At 42.0% G+C, this 18,411-nt stretch overlaps 2 protein-coding genes across 3 annotated transcripts; one reads left to right on the top strand and one right to left on the bottom strand.

Annotated features, from left to right (window-relative positions):
* Window positions 1–594: 594 nt before the first annotated feature.
* On the top strand, window positions 595–5,276 carry cbll1 (Cbl proto-oncogene-like 1, E3 ubiquitin protein ligase). 2 transcript variants are annotated; one of them, XM_083999209.1, is made up of 6 exons: window positions 595–652; window positions 1,574–1,720; window positions 2,854–2,960; window positions 3,235–3,318; window positions 3,414–3,487; window positions 3,946–5,276. In XM_083999209.1, exons 1-6 carry the CDS (start codon window positions 640–642, stop codon window positions 4,958–4,960), a joined length of 1,440 nt encoding a protein of 479 aa, XP_083855335.1. In that variant the 5' UTR covers window positions 595–639; the 3' UTR covers window positions 4,961–5,276. The 2 variants fall into 2 exon arrangements, with proteins under 2 accessions (XP_083855335.1, XP_083855334.1); XM_083999208.1 differs by having other exon boundaries at window positions 1,574–1,738.
* Window positions 5,277–6,252: 976 nt separating this feature from the next.
* On the bottom strand, window positions 6,253–16,033 carry LOC311006962 (chloride anion exchanger-like; the record flags this gene model as incomplete). The annotated part of the gene is made up of 19 exons (XM_084000028.1): window positions 6,253–6,361; window positions 6,643–6,776; window positions 6,995–7,049; window positions 8,631–8,852; window positions 8,961–9,056; window positions 9,138–9,230; window positions 9,401–9,470; window positions 10,015–10,121; window positions 10,253–10,348; window positions 10,583–10,660; window positions 10,810–10,923; window positions 11,088–11,235; window positions 11,336–11,418; window positions 12,276–12,428; window positions 13,049–13,213; window positions 14,246–14,406; window positions 14,700–14,810; window positions 15,688–15,827; window positions 15,906–16,033. The coding sequence occupies 19 exons, from the start codon at window positions 16,031–16,033 to the stop codon at window positions 6,341–6,343; spliced, it is 2,175 nt and encodes a 724-aa protein (XP_083856154.1). The 3' UTR covers window positions 6,253–6,340.
* Between the last annotated feature and the right edge of the window lie 2,378 nt (window positions 16,034–18,411).

Here is an 18,411-nt window from a genome sequence, read left to right as displayed (position 1 = left end):
TCAGATATTACTACTTTTCTGAATAATTCACTTTGTAATTTTGTGTCATTTATGTACCCCATTAACATACAATATAAGGGGAACTTCATAAGCCAATACACCATCTATTGTCATAGATAGATAGATAGATAGATAGATAGATAGATAGATAGATAGATAGATAGATAGATAGATAGATAGATAGATTTTACTATGATTTTAAGATATAGTTTATTTAAGACACCCTAAACCATCTTTGTCCCAAAGAGAGGTCTATATCACCATAATATCATCAGTAATATACAATAAAAAAGAATTAAAAAAAAAACATATTTAAAGAATTAAAAAAAAAACTTTAAACCAAATCTGAATAAGGTACCTATAGATGCAACTTATTGCAGGGTGGCTGTATTACCCTGGCATCAATTTAACTCATGTCCCAAACGCATTGTCTTTGCACAAAATTAAGATGTCGCCTCTTCTTTCTACATTATATCCTAAATATTTGTTTATTTAATTCCTGACTTAACTTCTTGCCTCTCATCTCACTCTTGCTTCCTCACTATTTTTCCTTCCTCGCTCGTTTCCTTCTCTCTCTCCTCACTTCCTCTCCTCCTCGCCTGTTCCGTCCCACAATGCATTGTGTTCACTCGTTGGATCATGGACCAAAGCGGTAAGGAAAATGCCCAGTAAGGACGGCGTTAGCAAACTTCTTCTTTTACCTCATATACGTGGATATGCATTTACAGCTGCTGTTGTAACATCTCCTCAGATAACCACACACCACTCTTTCAGTGTACGGGTTCGCTACGGTTTCCCGTTATCTGCCGGGGCAGCGTTAAAGCTAGCACGGTCCAGGCTAGCTAGAGAAGCTGGCTAGCGCTGGAATAAAGCTAAATCACTTCTGTTCACCACGAGTCAACATTGAGTCTTGTAGAAACCCACGGGGACACATGCCGTGTTGCAGCTATGTTTGTGCAGCTGTGATATTGAATGCAGAGCGATACATTTTCCGTATGTTAGGAGGCGTAACCGAGAGCTGCTACTGAGTTGGGGCGCGAATGCTACCTGAGCAGTGTTAGCATGATGCTAACTGAGCTAGCTGAGATGTTGCGATGGCTGTCATAACTGAGAGCATGACATCAAAATATTGGCAGGGATGTGAAAGTCTGACGTTGCTTCATAGGCTCTTCTCCAGAAACAGTACATTTAAGTCCGTACCAGATGGATTTAGATAATGTAAACTCCGCTGGTTACCTAAACGTTGATAGAAGGTGCCATACTAGTGTGTAATATAATTTTAAACATTGTGAATAAGCAGGCCACTGCTACACGCCCTGCTACAGTGCTTTTACAAATGCTGACTTCATGCATCTTTTCCTATACACTACTTTTAAAAATGATGATCATGTTTATGTCAATGATCATGTCTCCAATCCATATGAGTTATGGTACATTATATTAGTTTGACTGCTATTGCCATGAGAAATCCCTCATTTTGCAGCACCTCAGCTCTTTCTTACATCATTCCAGATCTGTGCTCATCATTTACAAAGATTACTCAAAGTGTAACTGTACCTTCTTTTCTCTACAGACAATGATCTTCAAGGAAGCGACGGCTCTGGGAATTTGGGTGGCCCAGATGTTCGAAGACGAATCCCCATCAAACTCTTGAACAAGCAGCCCCTAAGGAGCAAACCTCCACCGCGCACACAGAGACCCGTCAGCAGGCCATCTAAAAGTGAGGGTGGAGAAAACGGTAGGCGCATGTTGCAGTCCCTCCTAGAACTGCATTTGAAGATAGTTATCCTATGAAGCACATTCTTAGTTGATGTGTGTGACAGTGTGCATCCTCAAATATGACAGCTGTTTAAAGTGGGCAATAGAAGTTATTTACTCCTAATGCCATATCTTTTTTCATTAATTTTACATTTGGTTTCTTGTTTTCCTTGATTGAAGAATCAAGCGGGATTAATAAAGTAAGTGAAAAGACAGCTGTTACATGACAAAAATCATAATGGCTATATAGGAATTATAATCAATAACACTAACAAGTTGTAAAGGCGCATGTTTTTTGCTGACACTGACAGAGGCGATGACAAACCCAGGAAGTCTAATCTGAGACAGCAGCCAAAATAGTGTTGTGGGTATCTCTGAGTCAGTGCTGATGAGGGTCAAAAGTTTGATCTCATGTCTTATTTCCCACTGTATTTTCACTGATCTGCCAAAAGTCAAAAAGATGTTTAGACTTGACAGAAAAATGATAAAATTGTGTGTTGTTTGCCTGTTGTACCAAAAGGGTACTTTACTTGGGATTCCCTGGGCCTTACTCTGGTTGGTGTGTAGTGAATTACAAAAAAACAGTATAAATTTCTTAACATGTAATTCTTAACATTTCTATATAGGACACAACATGACAACATTGTGTAGTTTAAGCTTTTACCACCAGAGGACACCACAGAATTACCTATGGCAAATATAGTAGACTCTCACACGATTAGTTGTTACTGGAAGTCTTGCTTTCCTCTAACATAAGGTCAGCCATGAACAGCAGAGGACCATGACCTTTAAAAAAAGATTATGGTACTGCAAAAATTGCAGTAAAAGGCAGTAATTTAATATTAAGGTTCTATTCACGTTTTTGCTTACATTGTTTTGCGTAGATTGACGTGAGGAGTTTTATTTTTACCTGCTCAAACAATGTTCAATTGGTTGATATTTTAGAGATATCTGTCATCATGAATAAACCACATTTGGACCACATCTACCAAAGACATGCAGTACTGCTTTGGGAGTTTGACTTTGAACGTCTTCCTGCTTCTATTCACTTTAATTACCTTCGATCTTTAACACTCGTGTCTTTTCTTTTCACAGATAACTTTGGCTTCAAGCAGGAGGACAGGTTTGATTGTGGTGCCAAAGCTGGTGATGTGTTTGCCACTCAGAGGAGATTTCCACAGCAACTATTTTGGGACTATAAGGTACATCCCACTGGATAACCAGGCCAAGACACTCAGCACACCTGTCTGTATCTTCATGCTGATAGTAAACACAGACACATTCATTATCACTGCCTGGCACACCGTAAGAGGAGCTGCACCTTCAAACTAGTTTGAACAGTTTTGTTGGGAATACACAGGTTAAGATGTGAAGTATAATGATACATGAAAAGTGTATTGATTATGTTCTTAGTATTAGGGGGTGTTATAATAAATTTGTATTTGTGATTCTAACTTTGTGATACTTTCCCAATAGTTACATTTGATCGGAGAAAGGGATGAAGTCCCAATTCACTTCTGTGATAAGTGTGGTCTCCCTATCCAGCTGTATGGACGGATGGTATGTACTTTGTCAATCTGACTGTTATCTGCACTTTTTTTCCTTTTTTTTAACAGAACAGCTGATGTCTAACTCTGCAGCTCTTTCCTCCTCAGATCCCCTGTAAACACGTTTTCTGCTATGACTGTGCTTTGCTTCATGAGAAGAAAGGAGAGAAAATGTGCCCAGGGTGAGACAACTAGAGCCACCTTTTTCGATTTCATTATTATTGCACTGAACCTGCTGCAACAACATTATACTCAGAGGGAGGTGCAGTGTAGAGCTGCAACAATTAATTGATTAATCGCACAATAATCGGTTATTAAATTAATCAGCAACTATTTTGATAATTGAATAATCAGTTTGGGTAGTTTTTTTTTTTTAAGAAAAGAAAAGACAGAGTATCTCTTTTGTTTGTGGACAAAACAAGACATTTGAGGTCATCTTGTGCTTTGAAAAACATTGATTGATATTTTTCAGCATTTTTTAACATTTTATTGACCAAACAACTAATCGATTAATCGTTTAAATAATCGACAGATTAATCGATAATGAGACTAATGGTTAGTTGCAGCCCGAGTGCAGTGTTCAGCATCGTAGCCGCCGCTCTCCTGCTTCCTGCCTCTAACCCTTTGTCCCTGTGTTCAGCCTCACCCTGTACAACTGCACGGACCCGGTGCAGCGCATCGAGCAGTGCCAGCGCGGCCAGCTGTACATGTGCAGCGTGGTGCCGGGATGCAAGCGCACCTACCTGTCCCAGCGCGACCTGCAGGCCCACGTCAACCACCGCCACCTGAGGGCGGCCAAGTCGTCGGCGGGCCGCCAGGAGTCGGTGCACATGGCGCCGTCGTCCGACGTGTCGGAGCGCTTCCGCGTGCCTCCGCCCCACCTGCCCAAGAACCACGTCCACCTCCCCAACCCGCTGCAGCACGGCAGCCACGACCCCTACAGCCAGCCGCCGCCACCCTCCGCTCACGAGGCCCCGCCCCCGACGTCCTCTCTCGGGCCTGAGACATTCCGCATCTCCACGGTAACGACCCGCAAGCACAGCAATCTCATCACCGTGCCGATCCAAGACGACTCCTCTTCCTCCCGGGAGCCCCACTCTGGCGGACCGGGGCCCGGGCAGCCCCCCCCTCACCACCCGGGGGACTACCCCGGCCAGCCACCGGTGGTGTCCCACTCTCACCACATGATGGCGCCACCACAGCACTTTGGCCCCCCGCCTCCGCCCCCTCCTCCCATCAACCACCCCATGCAGCATCCCCCCCAAGGCTCCGGGACGCCACACATGGTGTACAACCAGGCCCCGCCTCCCCCCATGTCCACGGCCCCCCCACCCATCACTCCACCGCCCGGGCACATTATGGGCCAGATCCCCCCCTATATGAACCACCCGCCCCCAGGACCTCCACCGCAACACAGCGGCCCCCCCGTCAACGCCCCCCCGCCCCATCACTACAACCCCAACTCCATGCAGCAGTTCCCCGAGGACCAGGGCACTCTCAGTCCCCCGTTCAACCAGCCAGGAGGGCTCAGTCCTGGGATGTGGCCCGCCCCGAGAGGGCCCCCACCCCCACGAATGCAAGGCCCCCCCCCTCAGGGCCAGATGCCTGGACCACATCATCCAGATCAGGGCCGCTACCGGCCGTACTATCAGTAAACTGCCAACTGAATGGATGGGCGCCGCTCTGTGTCATTCTGTTCCTCACCACTTGTCTAAATAATGTGATAGTAAACCTCAGGGTTACAGGATGTAGGTAATTCATTTTGATAAAACTGCCCAGAGGCAAGTGCGTATGTGGTACACATTTTAGTTAACTGTACTGAACATCCCACTGAACATACTACAGACTCTGAGAACAAGAATGTCCCTTTTTTTAAAAAGCTTATATTTCTGTATATATGTCAACCAAATTCATGCATATATACTGTACAATGAAAGATGTTAACTATGTCTCAATAAATTTTTAACAGTAGATTTCCACCTCACCTTTGTTTTATTCTTGTTCAGTAGTAGTAGTTTAAACATTTATACTATCAAATTAAACGTTTTTGTTAATGTAGGTGAAATCATACATCGAATGGACATCTTTAGAAAACTAGTATGGACATCTGGAAAAAGCCTTTGTCCATCCCCTGTCCATGTCTCACATCAACAGTCAGAACTGGAGGCGTCTTATTTTCAGGTTGTCTGTCCACCTCTCTCTGGTGGGCACGATGCCTCAGTGTTGGTTTATCAGGAGAAGGTCAGTGTGACCACACAAAGCACTTTTTAGCCAACATTTAAGACTTCATACACCAACAATGACTAGATTTTGTATCAGTCTGGATAAACAGGGAGGTAGCATGAACTGAAAGAGGCAGGTATTAACACATCTTGGTCTACTTGTAAACGCATATTGAGAAGGTGCATTTTTTAAAGTTTGCAATTTGTAATGCAAGATGGAAAACTCTGGTTTTGTGTGTTTTTTTTTTTAATCGAGGCTGTTAAACCACTCTTGGTTTCCAATGCAACACAATTGGAGTATTTAAGATGTGTTCCAGCTGCTTTATTTAACCAGTATTTACAAATGGAGGGTTGAGTGTACATATGGCAAGGCAAGGCAATTTTATTTGTATAGCCCATTTTTACAAACAGTTTTACATGGCATCATAACAACATCCTCTGCCCTTAGATCCTCACATCGACTGAGGAAAAAATCCCGTAAACCCTTTTAACAGGGAAAAATTGGAGAAACCTGAGGGTTTCCCTAATTGTCAACACTAAAATGAAATCACAGACCGACATGGACGAACATTAAATGACAATACAGAGAAAAGTTGGAGCTACAAATGTTCTTATTTTGTTCCCTGAAATATTTAAGTGACAGTTTCAATAAGAAAAAGAAGATAGACTAACAAAGATCTGTAACCAAATTAAATTCTTCCTTCACTTAAACAGACAATATACTGTGTGAATATTGATAAATGGCTCAGTGTAAACAGTATTTCAGTATCATCTGCAAATTGATGCTCCTTCTCATGAGCGGATGTTGCTCTTCTAGAGTTGTGTATCTGTTATCTGTCAACAAAAAGAAGAAGAGACAATTAGCGCAGCATTAATAACTGCTGATTCCACATTAGATTACTGTCAGAGACCCAAGATGAGTGTACAGAGTTCATATCTGCTGTGTGGTGGTTTTCATTCTGCTTTCACCACATCCTGATTTCACGAATCCTGCTGCATTCAGAAGAAGTGATACTCTTCATATTTATCTGTAGTTTCTGCCCTGTTCCTGCGAGACCACAGGATGATGTACTGTAACTGTAGTTTAGTGTAACACACAAAAGAGTTCATCTTACCACCCAGCCTTTACTTTTGTCTTCCTGTTTGTCAAGCACGTGCAACATGGCGTCGTGAAGGCTCGGGAAGAACATGGAGGTCAGGACCTCATCGTCAAAGAACGCACACGTGTGCAGTTTTTCCAGGAGGTACGCTGTCAACACACAGAGGCTGTATTTACTTTGTATATGAGCTGTAGAATTATTTCCCTCTCATTTACCTATTCACATGCCAACCCTATGACTGGTTGATGACCTGCCTTACCTACTGAACTGTCCGAGAAGTGAGTTATAGGTTTGCACAGGTAAGACATAGTGAGACATAATAAGTGTCATCACTGATTCTATGATGAGAAACATTGATGAAACTCACCATCACACGCCACAATGTAAACATCCACATCGATTCGGATGAACTCTTTGAGCGCCTGTGGTGATAAGGAGCAATAAACAGAGGATTTAAATATATTACAGAACCATGGCAGCTACTGTCTCACCGTTTTATTATGTTCCTGTGTAGATGATTATCTGACTATCATCCAACAGATCTCTGCCACTGTTTACTCGTCGTCTGTCTTTTACTGTGCTACAGCCATGGACGGTAACAGAGTACATTTACTGTAAGAACAAATGAAGATTCTTGTACTTTATTTTCTACTTCAAAACTTTTCAATGTGTGAAAGATTTAAAAATTATCCAATATTTCACCCAAAAATCTCAACCTTTCTTTCAACCCCTCAGATTTATCTTAGGGTCATGAAGTCCTTTTGGCCATCGACCGTACTTGTTTTTAAACTACCTCCACCTCATTGATAATTTAAAGGGATAGTTCAACATTTTGGCAAATTGGCCCATTGCCATAATCCCTATAGTCATAGCAGTAGGTTCGTTACCTGTAATTGTTGGTGCAAGCTACTTTTAGAACGGTGGAGCAGAACCGCAAGCTGCTCAGAGCTACGCTACGGAAGCTAATGGGATTTCTTGGTTTCCCTCATCAAGCTCATCAAATACACAATCCAACAACTCCAAAACGCTTGTGACCTGCACATTCACCACGCTATGAGATAATAACGGAATGTTACGAGACAGAGTTGTTTCAGTTTGTTTCAATTCAGAGACTGCTTGCCGAAAAACTGCCTCCGACAGGAACGCGCATCAGCAGTTTTGCATGAATTTTCCTCGAAAACAACTCCGTCTCGTAACGTTCTGTTGTTATCTCATAGCGTGGTGAATGTGCAGGTCACAACTTGTCTGCGAGGATTGTGTATTTGATGAGTTTGATGAGGGAAACCAAGAAATCCCATTAGCCTCCGTAGCGTAGCTCTGAGCAGCTCACGACTCTGCTCCGCCGTTCTAAAAACAGCTTGCACCGACAATTAAAGGTAACCAACCTACTCCTAAAACTATAGGGATTATGGCAATGGGCCAATTTGCCAAATGTTGAACTATCCCTTTAACACTGTTTGAAGATTAAAGAAGCATTTTCCTGGTATTATCACATAAATAAATTGCTACTTTTACTATTCTGGAATTACAGGTTATTATAATAAGTCTTTTCAACAATAAAGCAGGTCTGTGTCTGATTCTATATGAGCACTGTGAATACTGTGAGGCTCAGAGCCTTCTCTCTTCTGATTGGCTGGCACCAACCTGCTGTTACTAGAGGTCCTGAGAGAGGAGATGGAAAACTACACTGTGGCATTTAAAAAAAAATGATTTTCAGATATATAATCATTGAACCTTTCACATATGTAAAACACAGGAGAAGAGTAAAATACCTCCTCCATCAGTGGTGAACTACTGGGACTAAACTGTGTCCAGATACTGGTAGCATAAACATTTCCTGCTTCATATAAGAAGGGCTGCAGCCAGTATCAGTGATTAGAGATTATTTGCATTTTATCTGTACAGTCAGATAAAGACAGTTTTATGACAGTGCAGTAGCCGGTAGCACTGTATGCAACTGAAAAGCCCTTATTCTTTTTCTTCCTTTTTTTTTTTTTTTTTACCATTTTGAGTCCTTTCATGGCAGAGACGTCCAGGAAGGAGACGGCAGAGAAGTCCAGGATCAGGCTGTGGAGGTCCACTCTGGGAACGCTGATGTTAGCGGGAAGCTCGGCGTTCCAGTTCATCCGGAAAGGAAGGCCCCTGAGGTCAGTGGGCAGATCTAACTCCTCCGTATTCACGTCGGTCTCATCAGTTGTTTTGATAAACATATCTGCGAAACCACTCTGTCGGGCAAACGAATGAAAGTGGGCTTAAAGGGGTTTTTAAAGAGAACAATTCTGAGTGTGAATCATACTTTCCGCGCTCGAGTTTGTGGCAGCGTCACGTCTCACCCCTGTAATGTGATCACCCTTTTCCTCCAATAGTTTCTTGATTTTCCTGACAGCCTTGTTCCTCTTCCTCAAAACTCTCAAGGGGTTAAATCCAACCTGAAAGAAACAAGTGTTGATGCCACGTTCACGTCATACACATTCACATATTGAGAATTACTAAACAAAAGTTTTACATACAGCTTCTACAAGCTTTTGTCTGAAGAACTCTATATTGGCGAAGAAGAGAGGAGAGGGTATCCTGAAGACTTTAACTCCCTCTGGTTCATTTATCTGAGGAAGAAAAGCATCAGGATCAAACAAAGAATTCACAGCACAACAATGACATTAAAAGAAAACCTTGGGAAAACATTACAACACTCATCAGAATATAGGAACAACAAACTCGCCAGTAATATTCAAATATAGTTACAACAGCAGAGTGTGTGGTTTAATGTATTTACATTTAGGTAATCTTTGCGATCCCTGTAGAAGTCTGTCCCAGGGATGTTAGCCAAGACAGAGCAGCGCGGACTGGAGGGACATGAAGAGGATTTTACATCACAATAATATTGGTCTGTGTAAGTCAGAGGGTAAAAAGCATTAAGATAAATCATCACTTTAAAAAAAAAAAAAGGATTATTACTATTATAATTAATTATTTGGTCTTTCAGATCATCATTATGTGGTATGACCCCAGTGTCAAGAAGTTGCTCTACATGGGAACAACAGGTAAAGATGACAAAAACCTTGCCTTTGTCAGTATATAAATAATTAGAATAATTTGATATTCAATCCAAATTAGGAATTGGGAAATGCCTCTCTGGTTGACTGGCGTTTCCTACACTAAGAGATTTCAAGTGGTTATTGGGATTTTCTAAATTAATGAGCTCAAAGGAGTACACATATTAGTACTTGTATCCACATTTTAAAGATTATTACAGTAAATCACTACGTAGACAATGCACTATATAGTATACATGGAGTGACAGGTATAAAAACTTGAAAAAGACAACAAACTTTTTTGGTGATTGTGCATAATTTGGACAGTGAATGAAAGAATGAAATGGTCTAATACAACTGAGTCCGGAAGACAACAGTGAGCAGCTCCACTCCCAGGCCCACGGCCAGACCGATGTCCAGGCCCAGCAGGGTGGCACCCAGGCAAGTTCCCACCCACACAACCTGCAGAAACACACCGTGGTTCACTGACTTACACTGACAGATAATCGACTGTTGCAGTCAGTGACTAATGGCTGGACAATTTGGACATAATGCAAACATTTAACTCAAGGAAATTTTGTGTGAACACCTACACATTCAAGTTTGTCCCTCCTCCACAGGTACAGGATTTCTCTGAACTGCATCAGCATGCCCTTCAGGTTGACGATCACCAAGGCACCCAGGACAGACTGAGGTCACAATGGATAGAAGTGAATGACTGAATAAGTGTGTGTGAAGTATTTCTCTATTTTTTCTCTATTACCTTCTATTAATTCATATGAAAACATTTGTCAGAAACAACCATATCAATAAATACATTTGCCTTTCACTGCTTCTTTCTATGAATCTTGATTTCCACATAAGATACACTGAGCCAAACGAACAAAACTGCTGCCATAAGTCACAGTAGAATGAAGTCTCACCCTGGGAAGTGGCTCAAGCAGGAAACTCAGTGCCAGAATTACAATCAATGACATCATGGCGGAGATCAAGCCTGCTAACTGTTAAAAAAAAAAGAGTTAATGTTTGATTTCAAGATGTCAGTGAAGGAAAATTATGACATAATTACAGTAATGTGACGACTGGGTATGAAGTGATGCTTACGATAAACGATAAACTATCACGGAGGTGCGACTGTGTGTTCTCTGACCTGTGTTTTGCCTCCTGAGCTCTCCTGCACGGCTGTTCTGGAGAGCGCTGTGCTGGCGGCAAACGACCTGAAGCTGGCGCCGAACATGTTGCTAATCCCAAACGCTATGAGCTCCTGGGATCAAACAGTGAGGGGTTACTGTCATTTACCTCTCTGATAATGGACAGTTGTCCTTGTTTTGAAGTTATTTGATAGCTCATACCTAACCATAACATCAGAGCAACAACTTTTAATGTTCATGACCACTTAATCGAGGAAAGGTTGTATTAATAACTCACTTGATTGCCATCAATAGTGTAATCATGTTTGATGGAGTAGACTTTGGCCACGGAGAAGGCCACAGCAAACCCCACTATGGCAACAGGGAAGGCCTCCACAGCAGTCCGCTCAAACACCTCCAGATTAGGTGCAATGGGAGTCAGAGAGCTGAAACATAATTGTGTCTACATTTAAATCCTCTGAATTTCCTGATGGGAAAAATAAATCAGCAAACAGATTCACTGATTGTGGAGAGGTTGGAACTCACCTACTATTCATTTGCCCAACAACTGCAACATCATATTTCCCCTCGAAGTCGAAGCCGTACGACACTCCACAGGCTATGACAGTCTGAATGAATAGAAAGAAACATGGAGGTTTCTGGAAAAACTGCCATCAAGTCATTATGGTAGAAACAACACATTTATAGAAATTTAAATCTTACTTGAAGCAGAGAATTTATCAAAGTGGCAACACTGAGTTGTCTTTTTTGTTGTGTGCTTTGATAATTGACTTAATTAGACTTTATTTTGGAAACACTCCTATATCAGTGTGTTCAAACACTTACAGGAAATCTTATCTTGTGTATTTGAGGGTTATCTGTTCTCAGTTCAAAATATGACTTATCATAGTGAATGCACTGCTATGAGCTGAAACCCAAAGGTGAGAAATGAACTGTATGATCTTCACAATGTTTTGGAAGAGTTCCTATAAGGAAATGCAACATATTATCACCAATTACTGTCTAATTCAGTTGATATTGTCTTATATGTTACCTATCAGAGGCTATAAAATTATATCATCATATATACATTCTCTGGGAACATGATGGTATAAATTCATAACATATGTGAAATACCCATATTTCATATGGGTTTATGGGTGAAATACCCATAGTAAAATTCTATATGGACATATAACACTGATGCAACCATATATGTCAACAATAAACTGTCAATTTAAAGTTATAAATCTATGTACTTTTTTTCTCATCAATTTCTCAATAACTTTAAACACGTCTATCTTCCCATTGTGGGAAAGTGGCCATACTGTTTAAAAGACCAACATACAGTATACTCACAGGCTTAGCCATAATGTAAACATATTATCAATATGTGAAATAATTTCCATACATAGAATAGATAGTCATTCATTACAGTGTATTACACATGCTATGACATATCAGTAGTGTCATAGCTTGCCCTCACCATGATAACCTCTATGGGGATTGGCACCGGCAGCTTGGCTTTGTATTTGTCATTCAGCTCCTTCACAATGAACACCACCACCATGATCACTATGGACGTGACCAAGTCACAGATGTTGGTAGCGGTGATCTGACCAAAGATATGCTCCAGGGTCTATGTCAAAGAAGCAAACGTATTTCATCACCACATGACTTACAATGAGAGTTTCACATTTCAGTTCAAGATGGGAAAATTCAATGACCAAACATGAAATCATGAAAAAAAAAAAACTATAGAACTGAAAACTCTCTCTTATCTGTGTAGTTGTGCGTTTGTGGTATAAATTCTTTGCACCATAGAACTTATAGAGAAAAAGTATTAGGGACATTTAACACCATTACAATAGCTTATTGTGTGTATCTATAAACATGATGACCAACTACCTGTCAGCTTGAACAAGTGTTGGACGCTTTCACAAGGAGACAAACTATTGGTTGCTCTAGCCTGGCTGTTTACCCTGTTTCCAGTATTTGTGCTAATAGATAATCAACTAAGTAACTGCTTCATATTTACTGCCCACAAATGAGAATGGTACTGAACTTCTCTTTAACTAAAGTTAAAAAACAAATAAATGCATTAGTGTGGTGCCAATAGGTGTATAGGAGCTGAAGTCAGCAGATGTGTCTCTAGTTGTAGTAATCCCTGGTTCCTGTTGTCCATCCACTGTCTCCCTTATTGACTCATACTGCCTGGATCATGAAAACATTGAGAAAGCTGTCACATGTTGGACTTACATATATGATAGAGAGTATGCCGCTGATGCCTGGAACAGTCAGTCCCAACACAAACTTGAGCTGGGACACCAGGATGTGGACAGCAGCTGCTGTGGTGAAGCCGGACACCAGGGTGTCTGACAGGTACACAACGATGAAGCCCACCTGCAGAAGACCCATGGCCAGCTGCATGGAACAGAACACACACCTGGTGAGAGAACGCCTCACAGCACAACATGTAGATCGGCAGGGGATCATCCCTATGTTCCCCGGGTCCTATATGTTCCCCACTTTGTATGGGACCGGGGAACATGGGACCCTTTTTCTAAAAAAGGGTCCTATCTTCCCCGTTTTTCCCCAAAAGGGTCCTATGTTCCCCTTTGTGTCCAGACCGGGGAACATAGAACCCTTTTTTAGAAAAAGGGTTCTATGTTCCCCGCTTTTCCCCAAAAGGACCCCGGGAACATGCAATTTTTGTACCCATACCTGGAAGAGGAGTTGTGAGTGACTATTTGTGAGTGAGAAGTTGAGTTGTGACTTGAGTGAGAAGTGTAGGCTAATTGTCCCATTGGTTGGGTTTAGGCAATAAAGAAAGGAGTTGGTTAAGTTTAGTAAAAAGACCAGGTAGAGGCTAGACAGGCCAGAGTCCAGATAAGTAGAGAGAGTCCATCGACCAGCAACAGTGGGGAACAAAGGACCCTTTTTAAAAAAAAAAAAAAAAAGGTCCTATGTTCCCCGGTAACAGTGGGGAACATAAGATCCTTTTTCAAAAAAAGGGTCCTATGTTGTCTGTAACAACATCTATTGCACGTCTGTCCGTTCTGGGTGAGGGATCCCTCCTCTGTTGCTCACCCTGAGGTTTCTCCGATTTTTCCCTGTTAAAAGGGTTTTCCATGGAGCTTTTCCTCAGTCGATGTGAGGGTCTAAGGGCAGAGGATGTTGCTACGATGCCATGTAAAGCCCTTTGAGACAAACTGTTTGTAAAAACGGGCTATACAAATAAAATTGCCTTGCCCTTGCCATGTTCCCCAGTATGTATTGCGACCGGGGAACATAGGACCCTTTTTGGTAAAACGGGGAACATAGGACCCTTTTTGGTAAAAACGGGGAACATAGGACAGATTTTCAAAAAGAGGGTCCTATCTTCACCGATAGGGGAACATAGGACCCGGGGAACATAGGTACGCTCCCGATCGGCAGCAACAGAGTCAAGTCTACCTGGAAAATCCCCATGAGGAAGGTCATAGAGGAGGCCACCATGACCCTCTGCTGCTCCGGGGTCAGATTCTCAAAGCCTGTGATATTTGCTGGTTCTCCATCCTGCGGCACCAGGGTGTCCACCACGGCACCGACCATCAGGCTCAGGACAGGGAAGGACCCTACAAGGACAAGGGCATGGGTGGGTGGGTGGAGAGAATGCTGTTAAAGGCGATCATCATATCAGCTTATCTACAAAAAGGATAAGATCAACATAAGGATAAGATCAACAGTGATATGTTCCAAGTTTACAGATGGAAAAGTGTTTTTATTACTCCAGGAAAGCTGTGGAAAGTTCAATTCAAAACCAAGTTAGGTAATACAATCTCTTACTTCTCTCTTCTTCTGAGATTTCCTTGCAGGTTTCAGAAAATCAAGCTCCTGTTTCACTTGTCAAAAGGACTGGGTGACATACCTACAGATATATGTCTTGATGTACCAAAGACGAAGTATGTGAGCATGGGGAAGAAAGCCGTGTAGAGTCCGTAAATTGGGGGCAGCGAGGCCAGTAGAGAGAAAGCCAGTCCTGTACAAGACCATAAAAAAACACAAGCTTGATGTTGGAAACAATAGTATACAGGTTTAATGTAAAATAACTAGGGAGAAAACAAATGATGATGAGAGTTTACCAAAAAATAACTTTTTTTTTCACATAAAGGGCATTTTGGAAATTGACTGCTAAGTTACACGACTCAAGAGGAAGCTCTTTCACCAGCTGAGTTATTAGCCTATTCAGGGAACAGCTAAGAACAAAAAGAAAATGGGAGATAACATGCTGGAGACATTAACATCGACAAAAACAATGTTAAACCATATGAGCATCTCTGAGACTGTAGTCAGTTAAAGGCACTGTGGCACTTGAAGCTAAATAATGTTGGCATGACTAAGCTAAAATGCTGCTGTCCAGCAGATTGAATGTTTTATCACGTTCATGACCTGACTTTAGTGTGTTATGTTGTTGATTTGCTAACTTTTGATGAGTACCAGTAGTACAAATACAAAGTACAAAAAAGGCGGAAGTGAATGTAATTGGTTTTATAGGAATCATGACCATAAACCAAAGTGCTAGATATGAGTTTCACGTTCACTAGGGCTCTTCATATCTATATGTAAACAAACAATACATAAAGACTCAGTTGAAAATTGATGCTGAAAAACAAACCAGAAATACAGATGTAATCTAATTTGTTGTTACTGATAGCAATAGATTGTGTAGCCTACCAATACAGAACTGTTTATTTATCCCACACAAGGATACTGAAGCTTAGAATCTTACACTGGAAATTTGGCTGCTGTCACAAAGAGCTGTAACATAACAGCAGTTAATAATTCAGTATTTGATCAATCAATATGAGTTGCCTTGAATGCACCTCCAATAACAGGAGTTTCCATTCATTCCTCACCTTGCATGATGGCCACCAGTCCGGTGCTGATCCCAGACACCACGTCGCCCAGCAGCCACTCTCTCACTCTGTAGATCCTCAGCCAGCCAATGATGGGCAGAAAAGACAGTACGGCATTCTTGGCGCGTTTTGAATCACATCTGTACACAAGCACAAAGAGTGTAAAACTCAAAGACCACAATCCTCTCTGTGTCTCTGTGTAACCAGGAGCCACTTACTTCAGATACTCTTTGACATGGCCACAGATGGTCTTACGGGCCCTGTATATTTTTTTGTGATCTTCATCAAAGCTGTCCTCGGAGTACACATTTCTGGCCACCACATACTTTTTCCTAGAAGTCGCCATCCTCACACCTTGGGGGTGCGATCTGATCCGCGTGTAGCGCTGAAAGATTCTGGAGATGGATCCCTCTGAGAACCTTTGCTCCCTGCGTAGTGGGTTGTGTCTATCTAATCTCTGATATCATTTTCATCACTGCCAGTTTTGTCTCAACTTGGTTGAATCATTAACACGAGTGCATTGTGATTCATTGTGTTGATATGCCATAAAGAGTTTCATGTTATTTGCTTGTGGGCTTGTCGTAAAGTTGTAATGTTTTTTTACTTTTGGCTTTATTTATATTTCTTTGATAGGAGAAGTATGTAAAACAGAGTTTAGGCAGAATTTAAAAAAAAAATCCGTGTTGTGCATGAATGCAAGAACTTGTGTCTAATGATTACTCCCTCTCCTTCCATTCAAGTGAAGATATCCCAACAGCATTTGATGAGATTGCAGTCTACCTACTTAAAATGGACCAAAATAATCCACATCCACATTTCTTAATGGCGGGAGGTTAGGTCTTTCTTCAGGCAGCTCTGACAACTTCTGTTCACCCATCTTTCCCCTATAACATCTGGAGACAGCAGAGGAGATAACATTTGTGGCAGCAGTATTGTGGTTGGTGATCCAATACTTCTGTTGTAGTCTGAAGAAGGTTATTTCTTCCACAACCTCCTAGTTGCTCATGGATGTGATGTAAAATCAGAGTGGAGATGTGATGATCTTCACCAAGAATGACTAGATGTTTCTAAGCATGCTTTGCTTAATCTTCCTCCCATCCTCAAAAGCTACCGTGCTGGATCACGTTTGTAAATGGGACTACCTTTCTTCTCTCCAGATGTTCCCCTTGTTCAGACAAAATATTTAATCAGAGAACCTTTACAACCAGCAGAACCCAACAAAGCCTTTTCTGCTGTGTCAACATCTTCAGTGGACAGCATCTGACCATCTCCTTTGTTCTTCTGTTGAATAGTATCAAGTTCACTACTGGACACAAAAGCTTGTATTTCTCTTCTCTTTCGACTCAATATCTGCGACAGCTTTCTCAACTGGTGAAACCATGCAATTGAGACTTTCCGCTTTTACCATGTCCCATATAAGAGAAACAGGTCATCACCTGGTTTGCTGCAGTCCGTCCGTGTTCTCTCCTTCATTTTTGAGAAGAAGGTCTGGGCCATGAATCCATCTGCTGCATGTAAGGAGGTACTCAGCCTCCTCCACTGGGCCCTGCTTTGTTCCAGTCTGATGAGTTCATACACTGAGCTGACCATGGAAAAGATGCCCTGTCTTGTTGATGGGCTTTCCTGGATTGGGATCTTGAGGAAGTCTGTCTCTGAGTCCAAGTCCAAGTCTTTTCCTTCTTAGCCCTTTTTCCATGTCAGTGGACTTCAACACTGCCCTGCTGTTGTTGATCCACTTGATCTGCTGAAGCCCTTCCAACTGGTATGCAGCTGTCGTGGCCACTGAAGACACGGACATTGAGCAATCATCCACATAAAAGTTGATGGTGTCACTCACTCACATGTGCTGGGAAATTTGCTCTGGTGTCCTCAGCAGTTTTCCTTAAAGTGAAACTAGTACAGCCGGGTGATGATACTGCACCATACTCATGAACAGTCATTCTGTATTACAGTGAGATCTTGTATCAGTTCACCATTCGGCCACCACAGGAAGGGAAGAAAGTCTGCATCCTGGTTTGCAACTTTGACTTGAGGATAGCTACATTGCTTGAATGGCACCCATCACTGCCACAGTTTCTTGATGAACCTTGTGAGGACAAAGCGTTCATGCAGAGGCTTTGCTCTTTGATGGCTTGTGTTGACAGTTCTTAGGCAGTTTGGCAGGTTTCCCCTTCCAAATAATACAGCGTTTGCCTCCACTCTATCTTCAAATGAATGCATTGTACTCCAGGGGGTTTCTGTCGAAGGTCGGTACATCCCCAGTGGGTAAAGACAATGTGGACTGTTGTTGCACTAGCAGGGCTGTGATGTCATTTTGCCTCTGTAGGATATTGAGAAAACTGCCTCAGTCCACATCAGTACATTGGTTAATATCCTGCATGATTGGTGCCTGAGTCCTGGCATCCTTCAAGCAGTTTGGGATTGGGTGTAGCCTATAGTATACATTTTACATCCATTTCCTTTTAAAGGTATTTATTTTGTTGACCACTCCATTGGCAGTGCAATTTTGCTGCCTCCTGTTGGTGGATGATGAAAATGAGTTTGTATCCTTGTGCTGCGTCTTCAGTGACGCTGTAGCTTTGTTGCTTCCCTTTGGCAAGTGAAACCCTGTGGTTCAAATTCCATCGCAGAAGGTCTGAGAGATGATTTACTCTTTGGATTTTCCAGGAATTGCCTCCTTCCGTGTGAACGAGCTCTGGAGCTTAAAGCAGAAGTAAGCAATCC

The sequence above is a fragment of the Trachurus trachurus genome, assembly GCF_905171665.1.
Source record: "Trachurus trachurus genome assembly, chromosome: 23".
NCBI lineage: Eukaryota > Metazoa > Chordata > Actinopteri > Carangiformes > Carangidae > Trachurus > Trachurus trachurus.
The sequence above is the reverse complement of the archived record's forward strand: the minus strand, read 5'-3'. Positions and strand labels throughout refer to the sequence as shown.

Bases quoted from the DNA above. Each gene is read 5' to 3' on its own strand.
- cbll1 (XM_083999208.1), top strand. The intron at 3,319-3,413 runs GTATGTACTTTG...TTTCCTCCTCAG, and splicing joins TCCAGCTGTATGGACGGATG to ATCCCCTGTAAACACGTTTT. The intron at 3,488-3,945 runs GTGAGACAACTA...CCCTGTGTTCAG, and splicing joins GGAGAGAAAATGTGCCCAGG to CCTCACCCTGTACAACTGCA.